Below are 25,863 nucleotides of genomic sequence, written 5' to 3'. Positions count from 1 at the left end.
AGCGATCAGTATACACATGAACCAACGTCTGGGTTTGCCCATCTACCTTCTTATATACTCTCCGGATGGTCTAGATTGGGGATGTCTATTTTGTCTGGGCTTATTGTTTAGCAGCCTTCATGTCCTCTACCCAAACCTTCCTGACCTCCTCGTTAAACGCGTCGTCGGTGAGTATCCTCCATCCAACTACTCCGATCCCTTTACCCCAGTCCATGGCCGTCTTAAAGGAGCTATCCAACGCAGAAGCACCCGCAAACCCTCGGGTGTGGTTCCCCTGGCCCTGCACCGTGTTGATCCCAAAGGCACCATGGAACCCAGGGCATTCGTACGTCACATTGCCCATATCAGTCGACCCAGCCAGGAAGTCAGAAGGCTCATCCAGCGCAACACTCCCCGCTGGCATGGCATCAACAAAGGCCTTGCAAATGGGCACAGATGATCGTAGATCAGCATACGTGTTGAGCGGCTCAAACACAACCTCGCAGCCCGTTGCATGCGATGCACCCTCGAAACACTTCTTCACGCGCTCCCACAGACGCTCGGCAGATACAAGGGTGTCGCTTCGAACTATGAACTGAATTAGATAGACATCTATGAGCGTACGCACAGGAAATAAACATACCATAATACTCAGCAACACTCCTGTCAGGAATAATATTAGGACGGTCCCCAGCCTCGCGAAACACCCCGTGGATACGCTGATACGGGCGGATTTGCTGCCGCAGCATCGAGACCGCGTTATACGCAAGGCATACTGCGTCGAGCGCATTCGCACCGTTCCACGGCTCCATAGCAGCGTGCGCAGTGCGACCAGTGTAGACAACTCGCCACTTGACATTAGCCAACATCTTCACAGCTGCGACACCAGTCACGCCGTCTTTCAAAAGGTATTGAGGCCCCGGATGCGTCATCAGACACGCCGCTGCGTCCTTGTACGCCCCGTTATCGATCAGATGGAGTTTCCCGCCACCTCCCTCTTCTGCTGGCGTGCCCAGTAAACGAACGCGTCCTGGCGCGCCGGAGGCTTTCAATGCGGCGACTACACCGAGGAATCCCGCAAGACTGGTGCTTGCAATTAAGTTGTGGCCGCATGCATGTCCGATATTGGGGAGGGCGTCGTATTCAGCATTAAACACGAGGAGACGCCCGCCAGACCCGAAATCGGCTGAGAATGCGGTCTCGACGCCGTATGCGTGGGGCGTGACGTTGAAGTCGAGGGACTTGAGTAGCGAGACGAAGTTATCGTGTGCTTGGAACTCTTTGTAGGCGAGTTCTGGGGCGGAATGGATCTGTTGGTGTTACTTTAACTGTTTAAATAGGATATGGAGGACGGTAATTACCTTGTGGTTTAATGAGTTTATCTCGTCGTGTTTCTCGTCGATGCCCTTCGCGATGATGTCGGCCCATTCTGATTGACCAGCCATAGTAAATAAAATATAACCCGCAAAAATAGAGCTTAATTGAGCCGGGATACGTAGAGAATAGACAATGAAGACAGGGTAACAGGGGCAGAGAATTGGAGCCCCTCATGCGTCATCCTCGGCAGCGCCTCCGACGGTCTGTGCTTCCCCCACTGCCGGCCTCGCCTCCGACGATATATCAACACTATCTTGGCGACGAGGGGTAAGCATCACGCTCAAGATGTATCCCTTGGCATCAAATACGATATCTCCAGCCAAGAAGCCATTATCCGCCTGATCTGCACCCGCCATCCAATGCGCCCCTCTCTCTCCGCTTTCCGGGCTGGGCACTTGTACCCCATAGGGTGACATTGGGGTTTTGAGCACCTGCCAAGTTGGAGGTGGTGCTTTTTACCCCGTGGGGTGGTTACGACGTCGCATGATGGGTATAAAAGAGGATGGAGGCTGTCCCTAAGTTCCTGTTGCAGGCGAAGCAAACCAACTCAATCTCTCGCTCGAACATAACCCGCGATTAAAGACAACATAATAACCCCATAATGGCACCATCTGAGAAGGAAGGGATCGAGCAGGGTGGGACGGCTGTCCACGCGGAAGACATTATGAAGGAGAGCACCAACTACACTCTCCCGCCGGAGGAGAGCAAGTCTCTTCTTCGAAAGATAGACAGATGGTACGTATTCTTTGGTCATTCTCGGGCTATCTGCTAACAGTCATTAGTCTTCTACCCGTCATGGCCGTATCATACTTCTTCCAATTCCTAGACAAGATGGCTCTTACTTCCACGGCCATTCTCGGAATCCGCGAAGACCTCAACCTTACAGGAGGACAGTATTCTTGGGCTGGCGGAATCTACTATATCGGATACCTCATCGCATCGTACCCAGCCGGTGCGCTGATGGTACGTTGGAAAGTCGGCAAGACAATTGCGACCTCGGTGTAAGACTTCTCACTGTAATATCATTCCCTGCTTATATACCTCAGGCTCGTCTGGGGCGGGATCCTTATGTTCACGGCCTTGTCCTTTAACGGCGCAGGTCTACTGGCGACCCGTTTCATGCTCGGAGTTGCAGAAGCTGTGATTGCCCCAGGTCTGACTATTGTCATTTCCATGTGGTATAAACGCGAGGAGCAGCCCCTTCGCCACGCTGCTTGGTTCATGGGGAACACTTTTGCTGGCATTTTCGGTAGCCTCATCCAATACGGCATTGGGCACATACAAACAATTGCACCCTGGAAGGTATTCCAACCGTAAACAGTTTCGTGATTATAGCTAACTCACTAAGGCCGTCTTCTTAATTCTCGGCGCAATCACTGTCTCGTGGTCTGTTGGTGTTTTCTTCCTTCTGCCAGACACCCCCATGGACGCCTGGTTTCTGAGCCAGACAGACCGCAGCAAAGCAGTCGCACGGGTGAACGAGAACTTGACCGGTATTAAGAGCAACGAATTCAAATGGGCGCAGTGCTTCGAAGCACTGAGGGACCCAAAGACATGGTTTATCTTCTGTATCCAAATGGCCTCTAACATTCCCAACGGCGGCGTCACTACTGTATGTCCTACCGCGCCCCGACCACATTTACATCCCTAACAGACATAGTTCAGTGCAATTGTCATTAAAGGGCTCGGGTTCAGCACGTTCAATACCCTGCTCCTGAACTCCGTCAGCTATATCCTGCAGCTGATCATGGTTTTACTGTGCACAATAGGCAGCACCTATCTCCCCAACACACGGACCTACTTCATGGCGTTTAACTACGCAGTCGCCCTGGTTGGAGCTGCCATGGTGCGCGAGCTTCCAGAGTCACAGAAATGGGCCCGATTTGCCGGCACATGTCTACTGACGGGATACTCCGCGAGCTTTCCACTGAAGATGGCTCTGATGTCTGGGAACTTTGCAGGCTTTACAAAGAAGACTACTGTATACGCTATCGTGAGTTCCACTATTATACCAAGTTGTGTGTTATCCCGCTAATCCACATACAGAGCTTCATAGGCTACTGCGCCGGCAACATCATTGGACCGCAGCTATTCTTTGCCCATGAAGCGCCAACGTACACCTCAGCATTTCTCGCCATGATGATATGTCCGTCTATCGGAATTGTCCTCGCCCTTGCCTTCCGAGTATACCTCATCTGGATCAACCGGTGCCGCGATAAGGCTGCTGGGGGTTCAGGTCCGGTGGATACTACTGATCTCCAGACGGGGATTGCTCTGAATCTTATGGATAAGACGGATTTGGAGATGCCTCAGTTTAGATATGTTTATTAGAAAGTGGTTAAGCGTATTCTGTGGGTGATATAAGATGGACTCCAGTAGTCGGTGTCAAATTTGCCGCAGCTAAAATGCACTGGAGGGGGAATGTCGATCTATATATCACACTGGCCTTATACCTATTCCAGAAAGGCAGTAATGTCCTAAATGGCATGATAGTCCGAGTTTCTAATGTGCACTAACACTAAACTATATTTAGGAGGACTAAATGCCCTGGTAACCCTCAAAGTACAATAAGTCCTGAAGCAACGGTTGAACGACGGTTTCTGCCACACGGGCTTCTAACCCACGGCATTCAAACGGTGAGCCCTCCAATATTGGCCAGAATAGACACCGATTAGTGGCATCCCCGTACCGTGAGCCACTCTCACTGTAAACCTTATTCAATAACCGAGATGCAGTGTTGAACTTGGCCTGGATCACATCCGCGTCGTCATCCTCCGCTACCTGCAAGGTGTCGACTGACTCCCCTAGTGACAACTCAATCAACGCAACCCCAAGTGGAAAGAGCGTGCGATTCAAGTTCTTTGGGTAGGGAGACTCTCTATCACTGGAATCTGAATCTGCTTCGGGTTTCCGCGCGCTAAGGGGCTTTGCGTAGTGCAACAGCCCGTCGTCGCGCGATGGCTGTGACTCAGGCGGGCTAGACGAGATGTTTATTTCGGATATGCTCCAACCATGTTTTAACCAGCTGTCATGGAACTGGATGACGGCGCATGCTATCCTGGCTGCTAATCGAAGCCTATCTCTGCGAGTTGTCCGAGGAAGGGCTTGCTGTAGCGAATTGAAGCAATGCTCATATGGCAGCATAGCTGCACGCATCTGATAGTGGGTCTGAACGCTCGTTCCCACCAGGTAGCCAATGCGCTTCTGGCCACCGAGTCCATCAATGTGCGAAAGAGAGGAGCACATATATGTGATTGGCGTCTCAGAGCATGTTCGGGGGAGAGGCCTCTCCAGTTTAGCACTCACAACGGTAGTCACGGTGCTACTCGGCGCCGCAGACTGAACTATCGACTGCACAGCCTTTCCACTGTACCCAGCTGCGGTAATGTCTGTGCTTGGTTCAGGATCTTTGGCTTCAACCTCGATCTCGTGCCAACGCCATTTAGTCCCGCTTCCTGTCTGGCCGATACGACTGAAGAGTACACGGAATAGCTGGCTCGTTTCCAATTTATCTGCCTCGATTTTAATCGGCGGCACCCTCATGTAGATGCCGTGGGGTCCGTGGCAGCCGCACTCCAGGGAGACGTGCTCCATAAATGCGTCGTAGATTCCCCTGGCATTTGTGCGTGACTCCTGGAGCCATGTGGACAGCATCACAATGTCAGATCGCACCGAAGGTGGCTCCGTTTTGCTTCGTGCGGCTTGCTCGATCAGCGTTTTCAGGATATCATTCGCGGTGCCTATCTGCTGCAGTAGATCTTCATATACCGCGGTAAACAGAATCTTGCTGAACTTGACCTTCGGTCGTATTTCAAACCTAGGGAACTTGGCACAAAATAAGGTCAGACGGTCAGCGTTGGTGTCTGCTAGGGCAATGCTTACTGGTCCATTATAAGGGGCTTTGATATTAAGCTTCTCGCAGAGGTCGCATATTATGTCGTGAACCCGGACCATATTCCCAATGAATACCTGGTGACTGCGGCCGAGTTTCCGTTCAAGCTTTGCTTTCAAGACGGCATCTTTCCACAAGTTACTCCGAGGGTTCTTTATCAGCTCAAAGACCTGGTCCTGGCTATCGACTGTACCACAGAGCAGCTGTTGGATGTGATTTGAGAGGATCACGTATTGCGTCTCAATCCTCAAACAGTAATCCCGCAGCGTACGGCGGTACCTTCGGAACATGCGGATCTTTTCGGCGCTTCTGACATAGCTGTCAAGCTGGTTGATGATAAGTGGAAGGGTGGCAAGGGCCAGGCCTGCCGCTTCAAACCCGGTTGCCATGCCACAAACGTACGCTGAGATAGGTGGGAAATCGGGAGAGGGATCCCAGATGATGGTAATTATCACAAGTGACTTGACCCCGCCTCATACCCCGCTGTCAGGCTGCAAGGAAATCAGATGCAATGGCCAATGAAACATCCTGCAGCTGGCAGGGGCAGCGACACACGAAGCCTCGTCAGCACCATGCCAGCCTCGTCGCGCTTTCGTCCTCCGAGATATCCCTACCCAGCTTTCGGTCTGCCACATTCATCATGTCTGAGAATCTTAGTCTGCTGCAGGTGAACATATCCAAGTTACAACATCTAACGACAACGTCGGGGCTCCGAACATTCGACCAGGAGGTACCACTGCAGTGCTGGACAGACGAGCTAGGTCGCCTGCGGGTGGCTGCACAGCTGGTGTCCTTTTTGCATAGCCAGAATCTTCTTGGAACTCGTTCACGGCCCTCCAGTATCGGGGGACAAATTCAAACCCTTCTTCGGAATATTGACGACCTTGTTACCGATCTCGATGGCATCGTTTCTGGTGATGGCGATGCTGAGATATTGCCACCGACTCAGGATGATCACGACGGACTATATTATATGACGGAGATGCAAGAAATCCATCTCAGCCTGGCTCGCACAGTGTCCGACCTTTATCAATTGACGGCCGCTGGTCGGGTCTCTACTCAGCTTATACCGCCGCCGCTGAGCAATGCGTCTCCAGGGGGTGAACCTGATGGCACAGTCGTCTTAGATCATAGGCCCGCTATGCAGAAGATAGACGATGGCCAGGACGGTAAACGCCAAGGCAAACAAAGGACCCTGGCGGTGTATGAAAGGCCTTTTGCGCAAATAGGCAGGGCAGTTTTGGACTGGGTAAGGCAAGAGGCGGCATCATCACTGAGTTATCTCCCTCGTTCATCCGATGCGCAGACAAGCGTTACAGACGGCCAGCCCAGATGGGAACACCAACGTACACCCCACCGTGAAGAAACCGAAGGCTTTGGGAGAGTGCAATTCACAGAACGCAAACCAGACCAGTTGGCGAAAAGTGCAAAGTCAATCCAGGGAGACACTCAGACTACACAACTGGATATGGCCATTATGAGACAACGCGCGTATCAACGAGAGATAAACGTTGTGAGAGCTGAGATGATAGAACAGGGCAAGAGAAAGCGCCCATCGCCGTCAGAACAGGCACGGGATCCCTCGGTAGAAGACTTGAAGGCTCAACTGCAACGGCTTGTGGCACGCCTGAACGAGATCGAAGAGGAAATACAGACCTTGAGCAACGGAATGGCGAGTTAGTTCATCCACCGCTTTAACCAACGTCCGTAATGCAAGCCATTTCTATATATCTCATAGTAGACTACGATAACAAGAGTAAGGAATTTTCGGCTTGTATGAGGAAGCAGCGCTTGCTGTATCAGACACTTATAGAAAGGGGACAACTGTCTATTATCTGGCTGCTACAGTGTCGTTGCTAGCTCACTGGTCCCGGAGCTGCATTCTGGAGAGCTGTCTCGTCCGGTGTAAGACCGGTCCATTCCCAACATGCATCCCAGAGCCTCTTCTGCAAGTCCACGTTTCCACTCACTTCTGATGGCATGGCAGCTTTCTGCCCAATATAATAACCGCGTTTCTCATGAAAAGCCGGGTCGAGACTGACAGCCACCAGGTCTCGACCGGAATCCTCGTTGGTGCGAAATACCGTGGTTACGTACTTCAGAACGGGCATGAGAAAATTAAGAACTGAAAACAGGCGCTGCACAGATGCTTTCTGGCCTGACTGCGCTCTTGACGCAAGAAGGCCGCCTGGGTCCATCGCCAGCGCTGTTATGTTTGACAGATTAGGGTCCTGCAATACCACCATCAGTATCTTCATCAGGTTAACTTAGCATGATTCTACGTACCCTTTTCAGCCTCGTATTGAGATCCTCCGTAAATAGAACATTCGCTAGCTTGGCTGTGCCGTACCGCTGAAATCCCCTATCATGGATAAGAGCCAGAGGATCCGGAGTAGGCTTGATAAGTTCCTCAATATTATCCGGAATTCCCGGTCGCAGAGAGCACAGCGGATTCGGTCTCTCCGGATAGTGCGTGATCGAGCCTAACATGACCACCCGTCCAGATATACGATCCATCCTGTCGAGAAGCTTTAGGACGAGGAGGTAGTGCGCCAGATGGCTTACTTGGAAAGTTGCCTCGAATCCATCGGATGTAAACTTCTGGCCACTTTCGAGTGACCAGGTGAAAGCGTTGCAGACGATGGCTGATATGGGTGGGAGCTCTTTGGATGATATCCTTGCCGCGAGATTGTCCGCCAACGATCGAACCACTGCCAGGCTCCCAAGGTCAAGGCCTTCAACCTTGGCATTGGCCTTTGGATATTTTGCGATAAGCTCCACCAGTTTGGCAGTATTCTGGTCTGTTTCAGGGGAGGGATTCCGCACGGTGGCGATGAGGGTATGCTCGGGATATGAAGCTAAGAAAGACTCGACAAAGCCAAGGGCTAACGACCCGTTGGCGCCGGTGATTATAACTGTTCCATTCATGTTGTGTGATATATGTAGGAATCAAATTTCATTACAGAGAGAGGCAAGGTAAAGGGTGGTTTATATACACGCAGATGTTTTAACTCCGGGTCCTTTCCATGGTTTCACCTTCGTACACCAGGGTATCTTCTGAATCCGGCAGGCACTCGTCTTGGCTTTGCTAAGCTTTCAACTGACTTCCAGGACATTCCAGCCGTGCAAAGGAAGTCTGACTGATTATAACATGGTGACTCCACTGTCATGATCTATACGGAAGATAAGGCCGGCTATTCCACTTTAGGAAGGCACAGTGCTTGGCGTTTGCTATACTAGCCGTATCCAGTTACTAGATCGACGATCCCCTTCGATTAGTCATTTGCCATCAGAGAGCAAGTGAGATTGTCCATCTCGACTTTCTTCTTCTTGAAGATGATGGGGAAAATTTAAAGTATTGCCTCTCGAAATGGCACGGCATGAGCTCCAGTTCATCATCAATTCTACGCCATCCTCGAGTTCAACCAAAGGCGGCTCCTCACAACAGACAGCTGCCCGGTCCCATGCTGCCCGCTCAACACACGCCCGGGCAAGACGCCTGCGGACAATAGAATACCAGGCCCAGAAAGATCGAGACAGAAATAGACAGCACGATTTTTCAGACAATGCGGAGTCATCTCATTTGTCAGGTTGCGGGCCAAGAACTGCACTTTCCTATCACAGGAGAGATCCGTTCATGGCTTGCGCGAAACAACTAAAACCGTTTGAACAGATGTTGTTCGATCACTGTATGTACCATTCTATTCCCACTTGTGTGGTAGTGGCGGAGATAACGGTTTATAGATATCACTGTTATAATCCCCTTAATGCACTGCAATACATTCGACCCGCACTTCTACCGGCGCATGATGGGCATCTGGGTTCCACTCGCGCTTTCAGAAGCAGGTCTGCTGGATATCCTGCTCCTCGCAGCATCGCGCCACTTGAATGAATGCGACCAGTCACAGCAGGAGCATTTCGCCCTACTAGCCTTCCAGTACAAGGCTAGCATTGTGCAGGCGCTAAGAGAGGCGATCTCGGTTGAGACACCGTATTTCACGGACTCGACTGTTATTAAGGCGATTATGCTTGCTTACGATGAGGTAATTACCCACCTTTCCTTCAGTGGTTAGGCTAACCCTGTAAGTTATTGAACAACGACGAAGTAACCATGAAGCGCCATGCGGAAGGGGCTGTCCAGATGGTCACACTGAAGGGGGGGCCCCAAACACTCGGCATGGACGGACTCGTCGCGGGTTTACTCTTCAATTTGTTGTCAAATGTAAATCAGCACATTGGTGTTACAGTCAAGCCTCCCTGGGATCCGTGGATCGCCGGTTTCGAGGCTGCACGGTAGTAGCTTGTACAAATGTATAACTATATTAGACTGTCTTCATATCCACAGTTACACAACATTTCCTCGTCAAGAACGCTTATCGAACTTAGTTATCTTCGCCATGTCCTTGTCGAGATAGTTGATCCAGTTGACAACCGTGTTGTAAAACGTGGGTGTTTCTTCAAGGTCCGGAAACAGATTGAAAGCGTGAGGGAGGCCGGAATAGACCTTTGTTTTCACAGGAACACTAATACTCAGTTAGAATAATCGATACAAAGCCATATCCATCACAGAAAGTCCGCTCACCCGGCTTTCTTGAGGGCTTCGCTGTATGCTAGTGCTTCGTCTCGATCGGGGTCACGTCCTGCTATTTGGATTACTTTGTATGTTAACAAGCGCTCCTGTAATAAATTGACTATCCTAAACTCACATGCCGGTGCCAGATCCTTGTGAGAATCTGCAAGAAGCGGACTCGCATAAGGGTTGTCCCCTGCCTCAGGGTAGTATAAACCTGTTATCAATATATTAGCGAACTCCACGACCATCACACTCAATAACTAGTATGACCAACTTACTCCAAAACCAATGGACTGCCTCTGTCGTGATAATCGGCCCATCCTTATTCTGCTCCGGGCTGTAGTACTCATACTTGTCCCGAGGAAAGTGATCCGGATGGCAGGTCCCTGGGAAATTCAACACCTGTCCGAATACAGCACCGATGCCCTCGTCTCGGTCTTTCAATGCCAAAGCAGCGGCCTGTACTATGTTAACAGATGCTCCCTACTTTGGACGTTGAGTGACGCACAATGTTGCCACCAGAGCTACTTCCTCCAACAACGACTCTCTGGGGGTCGATTCCCAGATCCGCTGCATTCTCTCTGCACTGGTATTCTTAGCCTTGGTTTGAGTCAGGAGTTCGTGTAGACCAACCCATTGCAACGCATCGAACGAGTCATTGACGGCGTAGGGGAATGGATACTCAGGCGCCCTGTCTCGCGTCAGCTTCACCCTTCTATATCTTCATCTTCAATGTGTGGATCATACAGTCGATAGTTGACGCTCACAACAACCGAGTTCGTCTTCTTAGCAACCAGGCGATTCATTGCCTCTTCCGTATCATGGTCCCCAAGGATCCATCCTTAAGGGTCAGCAACAATACAGCCCAATGAAGGTCATATGTAGAATCATACCTCCACCATGCGTGACGAAAAATAGCACCGCATCTTTCCCAACATCCTTATCCCTGTAGATCCTAAGATTCAGCTCGGCGTGATCACGGGCTGTGATTGTTTGATTGCTGATCGCAACACTGGCAACATCCCTCTGGTCGTATGGAAAAGTCACCGGCATCTGCGCCATGATCTCGCGCATGGCTGGTACAGAGAGTCCTTCACTATTGCCAAACGGATTGTCCATGTCCTTGTACTTGTCGAAGTCGGGGTCGGGGATTCCATAGTGTGCATACCGGTAGGATGCTTCGTTTTGAATGGTCATGTTGCACAAATAATAGTTTTAATTAAAAGGAAGAGAAAATGGTAATCAATAGAAGTCACCCAGCTGATATACCTATGTGAGGATGCTTATACTTATATCACAATCATCTCCCCAACGATCCCCGAAAGTGGTCTTATGTCGGAACAACTGCTCAACTGCTCCTGCCAGACGTATTCTGTCGTACTTTATCTGGATCCTGTAGGTCATTTTCCTGCCAATTGAAACATCCAAAACGGAGCCAAGTGTTGATGTGGAGCGAGGGTTCGTATTGCGTATCCCCATTCCCCACGGTCGGCATGGGCCAACTACCAAGTGCCTTTGTCGGTGCCTAGGATTTCGTATTCCTGCGTATCTAGTATCACAAAATTCGGAATTTAATATATTCTGACGATATTGGATTTCTATTTTATGCGGTTTGTTTTCTGGGTTATCCTGTCTGATCTACTGGCTGTACTGCGTATTATATATATTGGCACAGCAGGAAGTAGTAGATCCATCACGTCCAATAAAGATAATAATTACATGATCATTAATCTCACTATGACCGTCCAGCACGATCGATCTTTGCCTGCCTCTCCTTCCTCCACCCCGGCCCCAACCGTATAACCACCGCCAGCAGCGGCAACATCAACAGCATCACCAAGGCTATAAACGTAAAACACCACCCCCTTCCCATAGCATCCAGCATTGGATCAATGAGCGCCGTAGCACCAGCCCCCAGCAAGCAGCGAACAAGATTATTCGACGCCGTGGCCGCCGCCGCATTCATAGGATAAAAGTCCACCAGCAGGGTACCAACCGTATTAAACGCCCCGGTCAGCGTCAAGCCCATGAAGAACAGAATCGTCGTCGGCGCTGCAAGGTGGACACGATAATCAAGACACCACCCAAACGCGATAACCGTGAAAGCACCGAGCGTGAGCAGCGGGAGTGCGACCTGCAACCGCGCCTTTTCAATGGGGAAGTGAGCCAAGTTCCTCGAGCGTGTCTCGTGCAGAGACACATTTAACAACTTTGCAGTGCGGCGGTAGTTCAGATCGAGCAGTTTCCCTGTTGCTATGGAGGCGACTGTAGCGCCGAGGCCGAAGGGGATATAGCAGAGGCCGATCTCGAGGTCATTCAAGCCATACAACTCGTTATAAATGGACGGGATTGACGCCGTAACGTCGTAGAACCCGGCGAAGAGGATCGCATTGGCAAACAGGATGATTCCGACATCCTTCTGAAATACAATCGCGAGGGTTCTAATGGGGTTGGGGAAGCGAAGCTTCGGCCGACTGATATCCTCAGGGGGCGCTGTCTTTCGAGACTTGAACCAGCGCACCAGGGGCATATTCCATCTAGGAGGCGGGACTGATCCGTTTCCTACGATCGCACGGGCAGTTTCTGGGAAGAAAAGGACAAAGGGGACCAGGAAGGCAGCGGCGAAGATGGTCAGGAACCAAAAGACCGAGCGCCAGCCGAGAAACTGCGACAGAAGACCTCCGATGACAGGGCCCATTGCTGGCCCTAGCAGAGAGCCGGCAGTCACGAAGCCCATGTAGGATCCTCGCTCGGCAGCGATGGCGATATCGGAGACAACGCCTGCAGACAGCGCGATGGTTGTGCTGCTGCCGGCACTCTGCACACAACGCAGGACGAACAGCGCGGCGAAATTATCCTGCAGCGCGAGGCCGATATTGGCTGCAATGTAGACCGCAAAGCAGGCCAGGTATGCAGGGCGCCGACCAGCCCTATCGGCAAAGTCCCCGACGAACATGGGGGAGAGGCCTTGGAAGATCTGCCTTGTTAGCAGTGGTCAACTATCTAGGGGGAAACCCTACCATGTAGCTGGTCAGAGTGAGATTGATCAAGGCGCTGCTGACACCAAGATCGTCAGCGATGCTGTTGAGGGCCGGGAAGTAGATCTGCGAAGAGACGGGCGAGAAGAAGCCAGCCCATGATGCCGAGAAGACAATGTATCTCTTCTGCGACTTGGTAAAGATCGAGTACGGGGCCTGCGACTCATTGGTGCGAGTGGACTCTACATCAAGAGTGCCCTTTTCTGGAGTATCCGCTTCGTTGGCTGTGCCAGATGCCATGGACAGTCGCAAAACATCGAGACAGCAGGCCGAGTGGTGGGGGAGTAACGATAATGAGGGGACAGCCGGCACGTTTAGCCGGCGAAAATGATGTTATCGGAATCGCGGATATTCGTGGGTATTGTGGATACAAATCACATTAATATATCCGACTTTGCCATTCATCTGTTCCTGTATCTGCTGCCTAGAGTTCTATCGAGCATCCAATATCTAACAGCCATGAATACTATATCTGTCAGCGAATATAATCTTACGTTCATGTAAACCGTGCTCCGAAAAAGGCAGGCTGATCAATGCGGATTGTGCCGTGGCGGATCACGCCGTTAGTAACATTCATGCTGTGATAGGTAGAAGTCCATTAAACGAGACAACTGCAAGACGCTGCCATCTTCTACTTTGCCGAGGAGGTTCTGCTATGCAGCTGTGCAGTGTGGGCTAAGTTGGACTTATGCTCTTACACTCGGGGTGCTCTCCGTCACGATGGAGAAATTCACTGCTTCACCGGAGTCTTTCCGATCTTTGATTTAACCATCGCATTTCTGTCATTATGGCCTCTTTGCGCTGTCTCAGTAAAATCCCAGGTCACCATGGCTAAACCCACCGTCCTTCACCTAGGCGACGCCATCAAGTACAACCACGACTTCTACAACAACGACTTTCTCGCCCGATTCAATGTCATCCGGAACGATGCCCTGGACCGGCCTTCATTCATCCAGGCCCTAAAGGAGAAACGGTTTGTAGCGCCCTGGCAGTGTACGCCCCAAAGCTATATCCCAGAGCTAATTCTGTAGGTACGGCGATTTCGTGGCCATCTTCCGACCGTTCTTCCAAACCGGGGGTGAGATGGGCCAATGGGACGACGAGCTCATCGGATTGTTACCACAGTCTGTACGCATCTTTGCCTCTGCCGGCGCAGGATTCAACTGGGCGGATGTTGAGGCGCTTGGACGGCGCGGGATCTGGTACGCGAACGGCGCCGGGGCATCGGACGAAGCAGTGTCAGACACAACGCTGTATATGATTCTGTCGGTTTTTAGGAACTTTACCCGCGCGCAGCTGGCTGCGAGAACGACTGATCCTGAAGTTTTCACCGCGACCCATAAGCTCATTGCGACCATTTCGCAGAACCCGCACGGGCATATCCTGGGTCTTGTAGGCCTGGGGAATATCAGCAAAAAGGTGGCGAGGAAAGCCCAGGCCATTGGAATGTCAATCCATTACTTTGATGTTATTCGACAGACACCAGAAGTAGAGAAGAGCTTGAACGTCACGTATCATAATACGCTGGAGAGTCTACTGAAGGTGTCCGACTGTGTGTCGCTGCACACGCCGCTGAACCAGCATACGAGGCATATGATCAACAGCAAGACTCTGAAGCTGATGAAGCCGGGCGCCAGACTGATCAATACCGCGCGTGGAGAAATTGTGGACGAAGAGGCTCTGATCCAGGGGCTGGAAGCAGGCTCGATATCGGCGGCCGGGCTGGACGTCCACTACCACGAACCGCAGGTCTCTCCTCGACTGGCCGCAATGGAGAATGTCACTTTGACTACGCATATCGGCGGCGGCGCTCTGAACACGCGTATCAACTTTGAACTGACCGCCATGAAAAATATCCTGGCGACGGTGGGACCCCAGGGCGAACTCATTGGGGAGCCCTCCACTCCTGTCAACGCGAGATATGTGTTAGAATATCTAAAATCCCACCAATAGTCTTCCTAGTCAGTTGCAGATAATCATTATGAAGACCTCTCCACACTCGGCTCACCGGCCTTCTCTCCATTACTTGTGTTATTGCAGAGATCTCTGCCCCCGCAGTGGCTGATCTATCACGCTCGGAGACCTGTCCGCGTTGTGGATTTCCCCAGCTTTTCCCCAGGATGTAAACGTCAAATATCCACCGATCCCGCGGTTTGTCTGTTGAACACCCGCCGTTGCGCACAGAAAAACATGGATCAAGACAAGCAACAGGCTGAGACCATCGAAAAGGTCGGCGCTCCTCCCCAGGAGCTGCCACTCCCGGTAGAGCTCGAGGGCAAGAGTCCGGCAGATCTGGAGAAGTTGGAGAAGAAGCTGGTCCGGCGTTTGGACTTTCACCTCATGCCGGCGGTCGTGATTCTGTTCCTGATGAATATTCTGGATAGGTATGTTCTTCGCTGTAGTGTACGGACCGCGCTCATGAAGATAGGAACAATATTGCCAACGCCAAAATATCTGGATTGCCAGATACACTCGGAATTAGCAACACGGAGTACAATACTTGTCTCATGATATTTTATGTCGGATGTACGTACCACCAAGTCAAAACTGACACCGCTAACCCCATCAGATGTCCTCACCCAGGTTCCATCGAACATCCTCATCCTGAAGGTCAAGCCCTCGTTGTATATTGGAGGAGTCACAGCAGCCTGGGGTATTGTCTCCATGTGCCAGGCCTTCACCAAGAACTTTGCTGGTCTTTTCATGTGCCGCTTCGTTCTGGGCCTTGTGGAAGGCCCATTCCTGCCAGGCGTGTTTCTGCTTCTGTCGTGCTGGTATAAGCGATCCGAGCTGCCACCGCGGATTGCGATCCTGTATGGAGCCAACATGCTTGCGAGCGCTTTCGGTGGACTCATTGCAGCTGGGATTATCAGCCGGATGGAGAACAAACTAAACCGACCAGCTTGGGTATGTTCGCTTCTATACCGTTAAAGCACTGCTGACTCTCTAGGAATGGCTGTTTATCATCGAGGGCGCCATGACAATCGCCATTGCTATACTGGTCATCCCATTCATCCCAGACTTTCCAGGCAACACTAAACGCTGGTGGCTGAACCGTGAGCAGCAGATATACGCCGTAAGTCATCCTTTCTCTATAGCTGGGGAACGGTATCTAATGAAGTCAGGACTGGCGCCTCCAAAACGAAAACGCCGGTATCGAAGACTCCGATCCCAAGTCGTTAACCTGGGGCGTCAAGCAAGCCATCCGCGACCCGAAGCTGTACATGTTCATCATCCTGCAAATGTCTCTCATCACGGCACAATCGTTCAACAACTTCTTCCCCTCTATCGTAGGCACACTCGGATACAGCGACACAATCACCCTCCTCCTCACAGCGCCGCCGTACTTCGCTGCCTTCATCTGCTCGCTGTGCATTTCCTTCCATGCCGCGCATAAACAGGAGCGCGGGCTGCACATCGCAATTCCGCTGCTATTCTCCCTCTTAGGCAACCTCCTAGTACGTCACCACCTTCTCTAAGCGCCGACCCAACTAATAAAAACAGGCAATGTTCGTCCCCACAACCGGCGGCCGCTACTTCAGCATGTTCCTCATGACAGCCGGCTCGTACTCCCCCTACAACCTCTGCGTATCATGGCTGAGCTCTTCCCTGCCACGCCCCAAAGCAAAGCGCGCCGCCGCACTGGCAATAATGAACCTGATGGGCGCGGGCGTTGCCCACTTCTACACCTCGTACATGTTCCCGGACTCCCAGAAACCCAGATACTACGCCGGCGGAGGGATTATGACCGGCGCGTGTTTGCTGTGTACTGTTATGGCGCTGGTGATTAAGTGGCATCTGAGGAAGGAGAATAGGCGGATGGATGAGGAGGAGGATCGGAATGTTTCGGCTACTGCGACGGGGGCTGTTAGTAGACGGCTTGGTGAGGAGCAGGTTATTTCGTTTAGATACGTGCATTAGCTGTGGGGGAATTGAGTGGCGAGGTTTATTGTATTCTTGGTATTGATATATGTAAGTTTGAAGTTGGTGCCTGCAGATCAGCGATTTATGCAGGAAGGACATAAGGAGTTCCGGCAAGGACCATTACATATTCTATCTAGTAGTTCGCTACTAGCATCGGCTTTCTTGATTACCAGTCTTGTCAAATACAGCTACCACTGTATAACAACAGTGCAACTATAAATGCCAGTCCTGATTGCATGGGTTTCTCTTCAAAATGCCGTTGTGACTTAGCTGGCAGCTCCACCTCCAGCAAACACTGAGTACGCCGGGCCAGCGGAATTGAATTGAACTCTGTCATCTCAAAAGTTAATTTACTCTATATCTTAAAAGGATTACAGTGCGTAACTGGATGTTGCTTGAACGGCCGAACGGATGTTGTGATAAGACCCAGGTCGATATGTCAATCATGATGCACTTCAGCATCCAAATTAGGATCTAGAATCGGAAAACACAGAAAAGCCGTCTTTCCCGCGGAATGATAGGGAAGATTACCGTTCTCTAATCTGACGTCGCGTGGCTGACAGGAGCTTGATGTGAGCGTTACATTCATATGTGGCCAGTGCTGATTATACTTTGTTGATCCAATTACGGCAGGAACCAGCGAGCCCAAAGCGGCGATGGAGTCCTGCTGTCCCGCAAGAAGTATATAACAGAGATGGAAATGCATCAAAGACACCCCCAAGCTCCGCAGCACTCTACAGCATACTTATCTTCAAACACAATGGCCACGAAAGTCCTCCCGTTCAAGAAAGCCCTCTGGTTCTCCGAAGCCGAGTACGCCCAGCGCCGCCAGAATGCGCTCGACCTCATGAAGCGCGAGAACCTGGACGGCTTCCTCATGACAAAACAAGAGTCGCTCTACTACTTCACCGGATTCGACACATTCGGCTACGTCTTCTTCCAGGCCATGTACTTCCACAGCGACGGATCCATGAAACTCATCACCCGGATCCCCGATCTCCGCCAGGCGCTATTCACATCCATCCTCGAGCAGAAAGACGTCCTGATCCGCTCCGACGACGCAGGCAGCAACCCAGTCTCGCTTGTCCCAAAGGTGCTTCAGGACTTCGGAATCAATGACCCGAGTAAGCGAATCGGGTACGAACCGGATTCATGCTCCCTCACCCACCGACTGGGCAAGGCACTCGAAGAAGCCGTTAATGGAGTCTGCACACTCGTAGACCACAGCGACCTCTTCACGCGAGAACTGCGGATCATAAAATCCGAAGCTGAAATGCGCAAGGTCCGTAAAGCCGCGTACCTGGCTGACTTTGCGCTCGTGCGCACCCTCAAGCTCGCAAAGCCCGGGGCATATGAAGGCGACCTGTGGCGCGAGATCACAGGGACCGTGTATGAAGGCGGGGGCGACGATCCGGCAAATGAGAACATTCTTGTCTCGGGGAACAAGGCCGTTCTTACGCGGTACTCTGCAGGAAAGGACCAGATCGAGCGGCAGTTAACGGCCGAGCATGCGGCGGTGTATAAACACTACCATGCGTGTCTGATGCGGACGATCCCGATTGGGGGCGTGACGAAGCTGGCTCGGCGGATGCACGAGGTGAATGTGCTGCAGATGAAGGCTGCCATGGAGGCATTGAAACCAGGGAAACCCATTGGGGATGTGTTCGAGGCGTACGCGCGAGTTGCGGACGAGAATGGCTTCCGGGATCAGAGGTTCAATTCGTGCGGATACTCGCTTGGAGCGACGTTTGCGCCGACGTGGATGGATTTCCCGATGTTTGTGCGTGGGCAGAGCGTGATTGCAAAGAAGGGGATGGTGTTCTTTATCCATATCATTCTGATGGACAAGGCTACTGATACAGCGAGTTCGGTGGGACAGACGGTGGAGGTTACGGATGATGGCTGCGTGAGTCTGTCGAAGCTGCCGTTTTGCCTGACGCGGAAGCAGACTCTTGCTGCTTGGAAGAAGATCAAGAAGGAGGAATACAGATTCAGCAGCGACGAGGAAGACGAGGGCGAGAATATCCGAGATATCGAGCTGTCTGACGGGGACGAGAATGCGGACGACTACGAGGTCGAGTATGACTTTAGCCAGTACCAGTCTGCGGCCTCTCTTGGTGATCCCACGCAGGCATAATGTATGTCTATATGCTAGTAGTTTAAAGAGATATCTTGCTATCCTTAGAATGTCTAACTCCACTCGTTCATCTTGGAAGTGCTCCCATACCCCCCTTTCTGGACCTTGGATACATATCCAGCCGGTAGATCTTTGGTAATCTTCACTGCCTGGGCAATAGCAGTTTTGAGACTCTCAATTGCGTGATCACTGATCTGATGGTGCATTGCAATTCTCTCGTCCATCAGTTTGACGCCGGCCTTCTCGCACTGTTCCAGCAAAACCCCCATATCCAGTCTCGACGTCTCAGCATCAATGAAGAAAAAGTTTGTATCAACTGGAATCTGTGGAACGACTCCTAGTTCCTTTAAATCCAGCTCCAGCTTCTTCATTTTCAGATGAGTCTGCGCCATTGTCGGCCATACCTCTCGTATCCCAACCAATGCTGCAGCTGTCAATACACCGGCCTGTCGAATCCCACCACCCATCTGCTTCCTCAACCACCTAGCCCTCTTAATACCTTCACTTGTAGTAGCTAGGACCCCACCAACAGGCGCCCCAAGTCCCTTCGAGACACACATCGACACACTATCAAAATACTGACAATACTCAGACAGCGCAAGCCCAGTCGCAGCACTAGCATTCCACAACCTCGCCCCATCACAATGCACCTTAATCCCATGCCCCATCGCAAACTCAGAAATCCTCTTAATCTCCTCAATCGGCGTCAAAACCCCCCCAATCGTCAATTCAATACTAACCACCCTAGTCGGCGCCGTATGTATATCATCCCCAAGAACCGCCCACCTCGCCACATCCTCAAGCGTCATATACAGCCCATTCCTCGGATGCACCGGCGTAACCATAGCCTGCGACAGCACCGCAAGGCCCGATCCCTCCTCCGCATAGACATGAGCTCTATAATCACAGAGCACGCTGTGCGGGGGCTGGGCGAGGTGAATGCGCACCCCGATCTGATTCCCCATTGTGCCGGAGAGCATGAACAGGGCGGATTCCATCCCCGTGAGGCGTGCGACTTCGGCCTGGAATTCGTTCGTGGTCGGGTCTTCGGTGTAGACGTCGTCGCCGAATGTGGCGGTCGTCATTGCGGTGAGCATCGACGGCGTTGGGGTTGTGAAGGTGTCGCTGCGAAAGTCGTTGTGGGCGGGGGAGGTCATAGTGGCGTTCCTATTATCAAGAGTATTAAAAATATTAACAAGAGTGCGATGGTCTAAGGCAGATTTTGGGACAATTGAGTTGAACAGTGTATCCATTTATTCTATTATGAGGTGGATATAGGTGTCTGGGGATTAGTTTCCCGTGCGGAAAACCGCATAAGCGAACATGCTCTTCCAACGGCAAAAAGGAAGTTGTACGTAAGAGATAAGTAAGAAAGCTTCCCTCGGAAAGAAGACAAGATCATCAAAGCAGAGTTTACCCCCGCATCCGACCCAGATTACGCTCTGGCAGTGACACGTCGCTATCCCCATTCAGGCCTGTGGAGCTCCCCCGCATTCCCACATTGGACGTCAACACGAGATAAGCAGCAGATAATGATGTGAAAAGGGAAGGACCGTCCTGATAGCAGAATGGCCAATGATAAGAAACCCAGCGGTGCTTTAAACACGGCATTTCCTGTGTAACTTGCAGTCCAGTAGGCTTGGACCGACAATATGGCCGACAAAATGGACAATCCCAGTATGCGCAAGAGCTCAGTCGAGCATCCAGCTGATGCAGATCTCGATCAGAAGCAGAATGAGGCTGCTCTGCCCGGGGAGCTCATCTCCGCTGGCTCGCAGCATCTTCATCGAAGGCTGGGCGGAAAGGAAATCCAGCTGCTTGCTGTGGGCGGTGCTATTGGAACTTGTGTGTCCAATTTCAAGACTAATTACGCCATGATACTAACTGTTTAGCCCTCTTTGTGCAGATGGGAGCTGCCCTTCCCAAGGGAGGACCTGCTGGTTTGTTCCTGGGGTTTGTCATATACGGCACTATTATACTCTCCGTCAATCAGTGCTTTGGTTAGTATAATATTCTACCGTATTATTCGATATTGACGACAGCAGCTGAAATGGTCACCTACCTCCCTATCGCATCCCCGTTTGTCCGGCTGTCGGGGTTTTGGGTTGATGATGCCCTGAGCTTTGCCATGGGATGGAATTATTTTTTTCTGATGGGTATTGGCACTGCTGCTAAAGTTATCTTTAACTAACATTTCCAGCGTTCAATATTCCATACGAAGTGACGGCCATCCATGTCCTCCTAACATACTGGACTGACAAGGTCCCTGTTGGCGTGGTGGTTGCAGTCTGTGTCGTCATTTACGCGTGAGTGGGATATCTCCTCGCTAGTAAAGGTAACTGACTGGTGTAGTGTCTTGAACGGCCTGACGGTGAAGTACTTTGGTATTTCAGAATTCTACATGTCCACCTTCAAGATACTTCTGATGCTAGGATTGATGCTGTACACCTTTATTACCATGGTGGGCGGGAATCCAGACAGGGATCCTTATGGCTTCCGCTACTGGAGAGACCCAGTGCGTCACCTCATCTTCTCAACAGGGCAACGCTAACTGAATAGGGATCATTCGTCGAGTACCTCGTCCCCGGCGATACCGGGCGCTTTCTTGGGCTGCTATCATGCATCATCCAGGGTTCCTTCACGTACGTACTCCATCTCCGCCCTGTGTCTAGTGCTAATGTAGATCAGGATGGTTGGCCCGGAGTTCATCTCAATGGCTGCTGGAGAGGCCGAGAACCCCCGTCGTTTGATTAACAAGGCATTCATCTCGTTTGTCTGGCGTCTTATGTTCTTCTTCATCGGCGGCGCTCTCTGTGTCGGGATCGTTATACCCTACAATGACCCGACGCTTGCGGCCGTCACCTCGAGCGAGGACAGCAGCAGTGGGACAGGAGCCGCGTATGCATCCTTATCAAGGACTCTGAATAGTGTCTGACAGTATATTATAGCTCACCCTATGTCATCTCCATGATCAACTTCGGCATCAAAGGCGTCCCCGACCTGGTCAACGCCCTAATCATGACCTCTGTGCTCTCAGCCGGAAACAACGTCATCTTCTCTGCAGCACGAACCCTCCATGGAATGGCCTTGGATGGAAAAGCACCGTCATTCTTTGCCAAATGCAACAAATACGGCCTCCCATATTATTCGGTGATCACTGCCCTATGCTTCTGCCTACTCTCACTTCTCCAAATGGGACAATCCTCCTCAACAGTCCTGGACTGGTTCGTGGGAATCTGCACTGCGTCTTACCTGCTGAACTATATCGGTACGGTGGTTACGTACCTCCACTTTTATTATACTATGAAGAAACAGGGATTCGATCGCAGTACCCTTCCCTATAAGGGATACCTCCAGCCATATGCAGCATGGTACGCACTGGCCGGTACATTTCTAATCACACTAATCCTCGGGTATGATGTTTTCATTTCCGGCCAGTGGGATATAACCACGTTCTTCACAAGCTATACCATGGTTGGATTCTTCATCGTCGCTTTTGTATTCTGGAAGGTCGTCAAGCGCACAAAGTACGTCAAGGTCGGCACTGCAGATCTGAAACTGGGTTCTACTAAAGATGACATTGATCTATATGAGGCTCTATATGAGAAGCCGAAGAGGGGGAGGATCTTGGGATATTTGAATTCCTGGTTCGAGTAGTCCGCTTGGCCTTGGGTTGCTTCCGCCTGTAATGTATTTTAGTTCACCTGTCTACCGGAGGGATGTGAGGGCTTAGATTGCTGGTAGATGCGGCGTATCATATGAATCAATTAATGTCCAACTGTCGTCCAAGTACAAATAAAACAACTTCTGATCATAAATACCTGTTAGAAAACCATCCACGCAGCCTAACTGACCCCTTATGATTAATTCAACAGCGTCAGGCTCCAGGCTTACGGACAGGATTATGCCGCCTTTGTAGTTGACTGCAGTGGCTTCTGTCCATATGCAATAACGCTGTCAACAATTAGCAACCTTAACACCTCGTGCAAAGAAGTGACATACATCGACCAATAACTATGAATCTTCGGATTCCTGATATCCTTTCGAGAAGCCGCAAGCAGGACCTCCAGCTCCTCCGGCGTCATCCCCATAACCTGGATACACAGACGGGCTGCAAATCCATGCAGGCCGTCAAGTGTATTAACCATGTTCCACTCCCCGATCTTCTTGAGATGCTTACCCTTAGGCCATGTATTCTGCGGCCACTTATACCTCACCTCTGTAATATTCTGGAACCCGGCATCCGTAAACAAGGCCTTGTATCGATTCGGGATACCCCCGTCCCGTCCAACCCTGCTTAACCCCTCGACCATCGTCTGATTCAACGTCTCATACGCGGTCCCCTCCATAGTCCCATCGTCGGACGTCACCGGAAACGCAAAGTCCATTAACTCAAACCACCCCCCAGGCTGAAGATTTTCATACGCCTGCCTAAATAGCCTCTCGGGATCCGCAATCGACCCCGTCAACATGCGCGCATGCACATAATCAAACTTGATCGGATACGTCCAAGGCTGCTCATAATCATCAATCTCGAACTTCAAATTCGGCGGAATCCACGACGGCTGGATCGGGCTGAGATCGGTGCCTATAACATTCGAGCCGGGGTTCTGATCTGCAAAGTCGATGGCCCAGATGCCTGTGCCTGTGCCTAGGTCTAGGACATTTGGTACATCCTCAGGAAGAGGGGCTAGGTATAGCTTTCGGTTTGTGGTTATGAGGCAGATCTCGTGCTGCATGTCGAGGCGTTCCTGCTCCTGCTCGTCTTCTGGGACGAAGTAGGTAGACGAGGAGTATTTGTGGTATCCGCGGCCATTTTCGCGGACGCTTTGCAGGAGGCTGGAGCGGAGGGACTCGGTGTATGCTGTTGATGTTGTGTCCGTGACTGCGGAGTCTGTGTCTGAGATGTCCGGCTCGATGTAGGCAGACGGTTGCTCTGGAGGCATTGTTATATTTGACGGCAGTATACTATAAATCGAGGATCTTTAACGCCAGCTTGGATGGAGAATGGAGTGAGGGTACATAGCAGCAAGGAATGGCGGGTTCATCTTGAAGAACAGCCTACGTAGCGACACCACCGAGTCGCGAGCGGGGAACGGGAACAACCGAGAACACGTTGCCAGCTAGAGGGGACGGACTCTTATGGCGTGGTCCGGAATGGAGCCGGTGTGTGATTGTATGCAAGTGTGCAGCGCCGCAGTGCCGCCGGCCAGCCCTAGAGTGTTGGCGCAACGCCGAAGGAGTGAACCCCTGCGAACTGCCCCTACATTACAGCAGACCATGCCCTCTTCGGAAGGAGTTGATTCAGGATCTTTGATTCACGGGTGCTGGCCTCACAACCCAAGGAGAAACCCAGCCCACCTCTTGCATAGTATTTCCTTGGTTTTGAAAGGGGATGAGGTCATGTTTGGGACTGAAGTACGTGAGTTATATCGGTAGCATTCTTTGGTTCCTCAACTTCGAACAGATATAATAAATGTTGAGCTGGCTCATTATTTCTCTCTCCCTTCCCAAAGCTCGAGGTGAAAGGGGCATGAGTTACAGTGCAGTCAAGAAAATAGTATTCGAAAAGTATTGAGTTATAACCGCGCAGCGAATCCCCGCGACACTCCCTTCTATATCACAGTATTAAGAAACAAAGATATAAACTGATAGACTACAAACTATTCCAACTCAACAGCCTCATCATCATGAAAGATAGTAGTCCCCCAATTCGGCACATTAAACCTCTTCCCCTTCGGCAAGGCCAGTTTATCCAAAGCCTGCAACTCCTCCGCATCCAGCACAAAGTTCTTCTTGAGATTATTCGCAATCCGCACCGGATTCGTACTCTTTGGAATAACACTCCACCCCTTCTGGATCCCCCAACTGAGCATAACATTGCCCGTGTCAACACCCCTCCTACTCGCATTCCCCACGATATCAGGATGCTGATGCAGGGTACTCCCCGAGCCACCCAGCGGGCCAAACGCCGTCTGATGAATCCCCTTGGCCGCACAGAACGCGTTCAATTTATTCTGCGGTAGTAAGGGCTGGATCTCCGTTTGATTGACGGCGGGCACGACCTTCGCGGTCTCTAGCAGTTTCTCCAGATTAACCGTCGAGAAATTGGCGACTCCAATCGCCTTGACTTTGCCCGTGGCCAGCAACTTCTCCATCTCGCGCCAGGTGTCGCGGAAGTCCCACCCCTGCGCATGCACCGTGCGGTCTTCCTTGCCGTAGTTCGAGTCGGTTGGAGACGGGTCGAGCGTTACTGGCCAGTGCATGAGATAGAGGTCAACATAGTCGAGGTTGAGGTCGCGGAGGGATTTATCCAGGGCACTTTCGACGCGGCGGTGGTCGGAGGACCAGCTGAACTAGTCAGTCATAGATTGGTACCAGGGTATTGGGAGAAGTACAGCTTTGTAGTGACAAAGTACTCGGAGCGAGGGACGTTGGTGTTTTTAAAGACCTGGCCGATTTCTGCTTCGTTTCCATCTGCGCTTATTAGCACCCTACCACATCAGCAGTACAAGAACATACATAAAGGAGCGCAGTCCTAGCAAGTCAGCTCCGTTCTAAAGATAAGGAAAGAGGACATACAAAATGACGATATCCAGCCTCAAACGCCGCCTGGACAGCAGCAGCAGCCTCGCCAGGGCCGGCCTTCCATGTCCCGAATCCCACGGCGGGGATCTTAGCTCCTGAGTTTAGTTGGAATGATTCTGTAGCCATTGTGCTGTTTGATGTGCTGCTCCGTACATTATCGGATACCCCTCGTCATATAAGTCTTGACCCCACGGTCCCACAATGTATCGGCGGTGAGAAGGCCGATGGTTGAATCTACGGAGAATGGCCGTTCTTACTTCTAGACCAGGCAGTCGTTCGTTCGGAATTACAGATTAAGGTCTAGTAGTGACTTGATGTTATTGAATTCGCTGTTGAACTCATTCACACATATGTA

General features: G+C 51.3%; 15 protein-coding genes across 15 annotated transcripts; 7 read left to right on the top strand and 8 right to left on the bottom strand.

Annotated features, from left to right (window-relative positions):
• Positions 1-100: 100 nt before the first annotated feature.
• Positions 101-1,424, bottom strand: APUU_41649S (M20 family metallopeptidase; the record flags this gene model as incomplete). The annotated part of the gene is made up of 3 exons (XM_041704856.1): positions 101-567; positions 623-1,289; positions 1,341-1,424. 3 exons carry the CDS (start codon positions 1,422-1,424, stop codon positions 101-103), a joined length of 1,218 nt encoding a protein of 405 aa, XP_041557399.1.
• A 533-nt stretch (positions 1,425-1,957) lies between these two features.
• APUU_41648A (uncharacterized protein) lies at positions 1,958-3,687 on the top strand (the record flags this gene model as incomplete). Its single annotated transcript, XM_041704855.1, has 6 exons — positions 1,958-2,091; positions 2,139-2,357; positions 2,403-2,658; positions 2,705-2,968; positions 3,017-3,349; positions 3,403-3,687. The coding sequence occupies 6 exons, from the start codon at positions 1,958-1,960 to the stop codon at positions 3,685-3,687; spliced, it is 1,491 nt and encodes a 496-aa protein (XP_041557398.1).
• Positions 3,688-3,894: 207 nt separating this feature from the next.
• On the bottom strand, positions 3,895-5,637 carry APUU_41647S (uncharacterized protein; the record flags this gene model as incomplete). The annotated part of the gene is made up of 1 exon (XM_041704854.1): positions 3,895-5,637. One exon carries the CDS (start codon positions 5,635-5,637, stop codon positions 3,895-3,897), a length of 1,743 nt encoding a protein of 580 aa, XP_041557397.1.
• Positions 5,638-5,888: 251 nt separating this feature from the next.
• Positions 5,889-6,929, top strand: APUU_41646A (uncharacterized protein; the record flags this gene model as incomplete). The annotated part of the gene is made up of 1 exon (XM_041704853.1): positions 5,889-6,929. The coding sequence occupies one exon, from the start codon at positions 5,889-5,891 to the stop codon at positions 6,927-6,929; it is 1,041 nt and encodes a 346-aa protein (XP_041557396.1).
• A 175-nt stretch (positions 6,930-7,104) lies between these two features.
• APUU_41645S (uncharacterized protein) lies at positions 7,105-8,176 on the bottom strand (the record flags this gene model as incomplete). Its single annotated transcript, XM_041704851.1, has 2 exons — positions 7,105-7,479; positions 7,535-8,176. The coding sequence occupies 2 exons, from the start codon at positions 8,174-8,176 to the stop codon at positions 7,105-7,107; spliced, it is 1,017 nt and encodes a 338-aa protein (XP_041557395.1).
• Positions 8,177-9,015: 839 nt separating this feature from the next.
• APUU_41644A (uncharacterized protein) lies at positions 9,016-9,545 on the top strand (the record flags this gene model as incomplete). The annotated part of the gene is made up of 2 exons (XM_041704850.1): positions 9,016-9,291; positions 9,336-9,545. The coding sequence occupies 2 exons, from the start codon at positions 9,016-9,018 to the stop codon at positions 9,543-9,545; spliced, it is 486 nt and encodes a 161-aa protein (XP_041557394.1).
• A 66-nt stretch (positions 9,546-9,611) lies between these two features.
• Positions 9,612-11,018, bottom strand: APUU_41643S (alpha/beta hydrolase; the record flags this gene model as incomplete). The annotated part of the gene is made up of 8 exons (XM_041704849.1): positions 9,612-9,771; positions 9,831-9,891; positions 9,955-10,035; positions 10,100-10,280; positions 10,330-10,407; positions 10,455-10,512; positions 10,569-10,662; positions 10,715-11,018. 8 exons carry the CDS (start codon positions 11,016-11,018, stop codon positions 9,612-9,614), a joined length of 1,017 nt encoding a protein of 338 aa, XP_041557393.1.
• A 538-nt stretch (positions 11,019-11,556) lies between these two features.
• Positions 11,557-13,099, bottom strand: APUU_41642S (uncharacterized protein; the record flags this gene model as incomplete). Its single annotated transcript, XM_041704848.1, has 2 exons — positions 11,557-12,798; positions 12,842-13,099. 2 exons carry the CDS (start codon positions 13,097-13,099, stop codon positions 11,557-11,559), a joined length of 1,500 nt encoding a protein of 499 aa, XP_041557392.1.
• A 587-nt stretch (positions 13,100-13,686) lies between these two features.
• Positions 13,687-14,812, top strand: APUU_41641A (D-mandelate dehydrogenase-like dehydrogenase; the record flags this gene model as incomplete). The annotated part of the gene is made up of 2 exons (XM_041704847.1): positions 13,687-13,832; positions 13,891-14,812. The coding sequence occupies 2 exons, from the start codon at positions 13,687-13,689 to the stop codon at positions 14,810-14,812; spliced, it is 1,068 nt and encodes a 355-aa protein (XP_041557391.1).
• A 237-nt stretch (positions 14,813-15,049) lies between these two features.
• On the top strand, positions 15,050-16,780 carry APUU_41640A (uncharacterized protein; the record flags this gene model as incomplete). Its single annotated transcript, XM_041704846.1, has 6 exons — positions 15,050-15,243; positions 15,288-15,385; positions 15,429-15,766; positions 15,810-15,935; positions 15,985-16,317; positions 16,364-16,780. The coding sequence occupies 6 exons, from the start codon at positions 15,050-15,052 to the stop codon at positions 16,778-16,780; spliced, it is 1,506 nt and encodes a 501-aa protein (XP_041557390.1).
• A 763-nt stretch (positions 16,781-17,543) lies between these two features.
• APUU_41639A (M24 family metallopeptidase) lies at positions 17,544-18,920 on the top strand (the record flags this gene model as incomplete). Its single annotated transcript, XM_041704845.1, has 1 exon — positions 17,544-18,920. The coding sequence occupies one exon, from the start codon at positions 17,544-17,546 to the stop codon at positions 18,918-18,920; it is 1,377 nt and encodes a 458-aa protein (XP_041557389.1).
• A 53-nt stretch (positions 18,921-18,973) lies between these two features.
• On the bottom strand, positions 18,974-20,077 carry GLY1 (threonine aldolase family protein; the record flags this gene model as incomplete). Its single annotated transcript, XM_041704844.1, has 1 exon — positions 18,974-20,077. The coding sequence occupies one exon, from the start codon at positions 20,075-20,077 to the stop codon at positions 18,974-18,976; it is 1,104 nt and encodes a 367-aa protein (XP_041557388.1).
• Positions 20,078-20,572: 495 nt separating this feature from the next.
• On the top strand, positions 20,573-22,577 carry APUU_41637A (uncharacterized protein; the record flags this gene model as incomplete). The annotated part of the gene is made up of 7 exons (XM_041704843.1): positions 20,573-20,765; positions 20,813-20,920; positions 21,121-21,226; positions 21,273-21,435; positions 21,480-21,562; positions 21,609-21,818; positions 21,869-22,577. The coding sequence occupies 7 exons, from the start codon at positions 20,573-20,575 to the stop codon at positions 22,575-22,577; spliced, it is 1,572 nt and encodes a 523-aa protein (XP_041557387.1).
• A 245-nt stretch (positions 22,578-22,822) lies between these two features.
• APUU_41636S (class I SAM-dependent methyltransferase) lies at positions 22,823-23,866 on the bottom strand (the record flags this gene model as incomplete). Its single annotated transcript, XM_041704842.1, has 2 exons — positions 22,823-22,874; positions 22,923-23,866. The coding sequence occupies 2 exons, from the start codon at positions 23,864-23,866 to the stop codon at positions 22,823-22,825; spliced, it is 996 nt and encodes a 331-aa protein (XP_041557386.1).
• A 717-nt stretch (positions 23,867-24,583) lies between these two features.
• On the bottom strand, positions 24,584-25,634 carry APUU_41635S (uncharacterized protein; the record flags this gene model as incomplete). The annotated part of the gene is made up of 4 exons (XM_041704840.1): positions 24,584-25,271; positions 25,319-25,397; positions 25,443-25,458; positions 25,503-25,634. 4 exons carry the CDS (start codon positions 25,632-25,634, stop codon positions 24,584-24,586), a joined length of 915 nt encoding a protein of 304 aa, XP_041557385.1.
• Between the last annotated feature and the right edge of the window lie 229 nt (positions 25,635-25,863).

Source organism: Aspergillus puulaauensis, chromosome 4 (assembly GCF_016861865.1).
Source record: "Aspergillus puulaauensis MK2 DNA, chromosome 4, nearly complete sequence".
NCBI classification, from domain to species: Eukaryota; Fungi; Ascomycota; class Eurotiomycetes; order Eurotiales; family Aspergillaceae; genus Aspergillus; species Aspergillus puulaauensis.
This window is presented reverse-complemented; position numbering and strand designations above follow the sequence as displayed.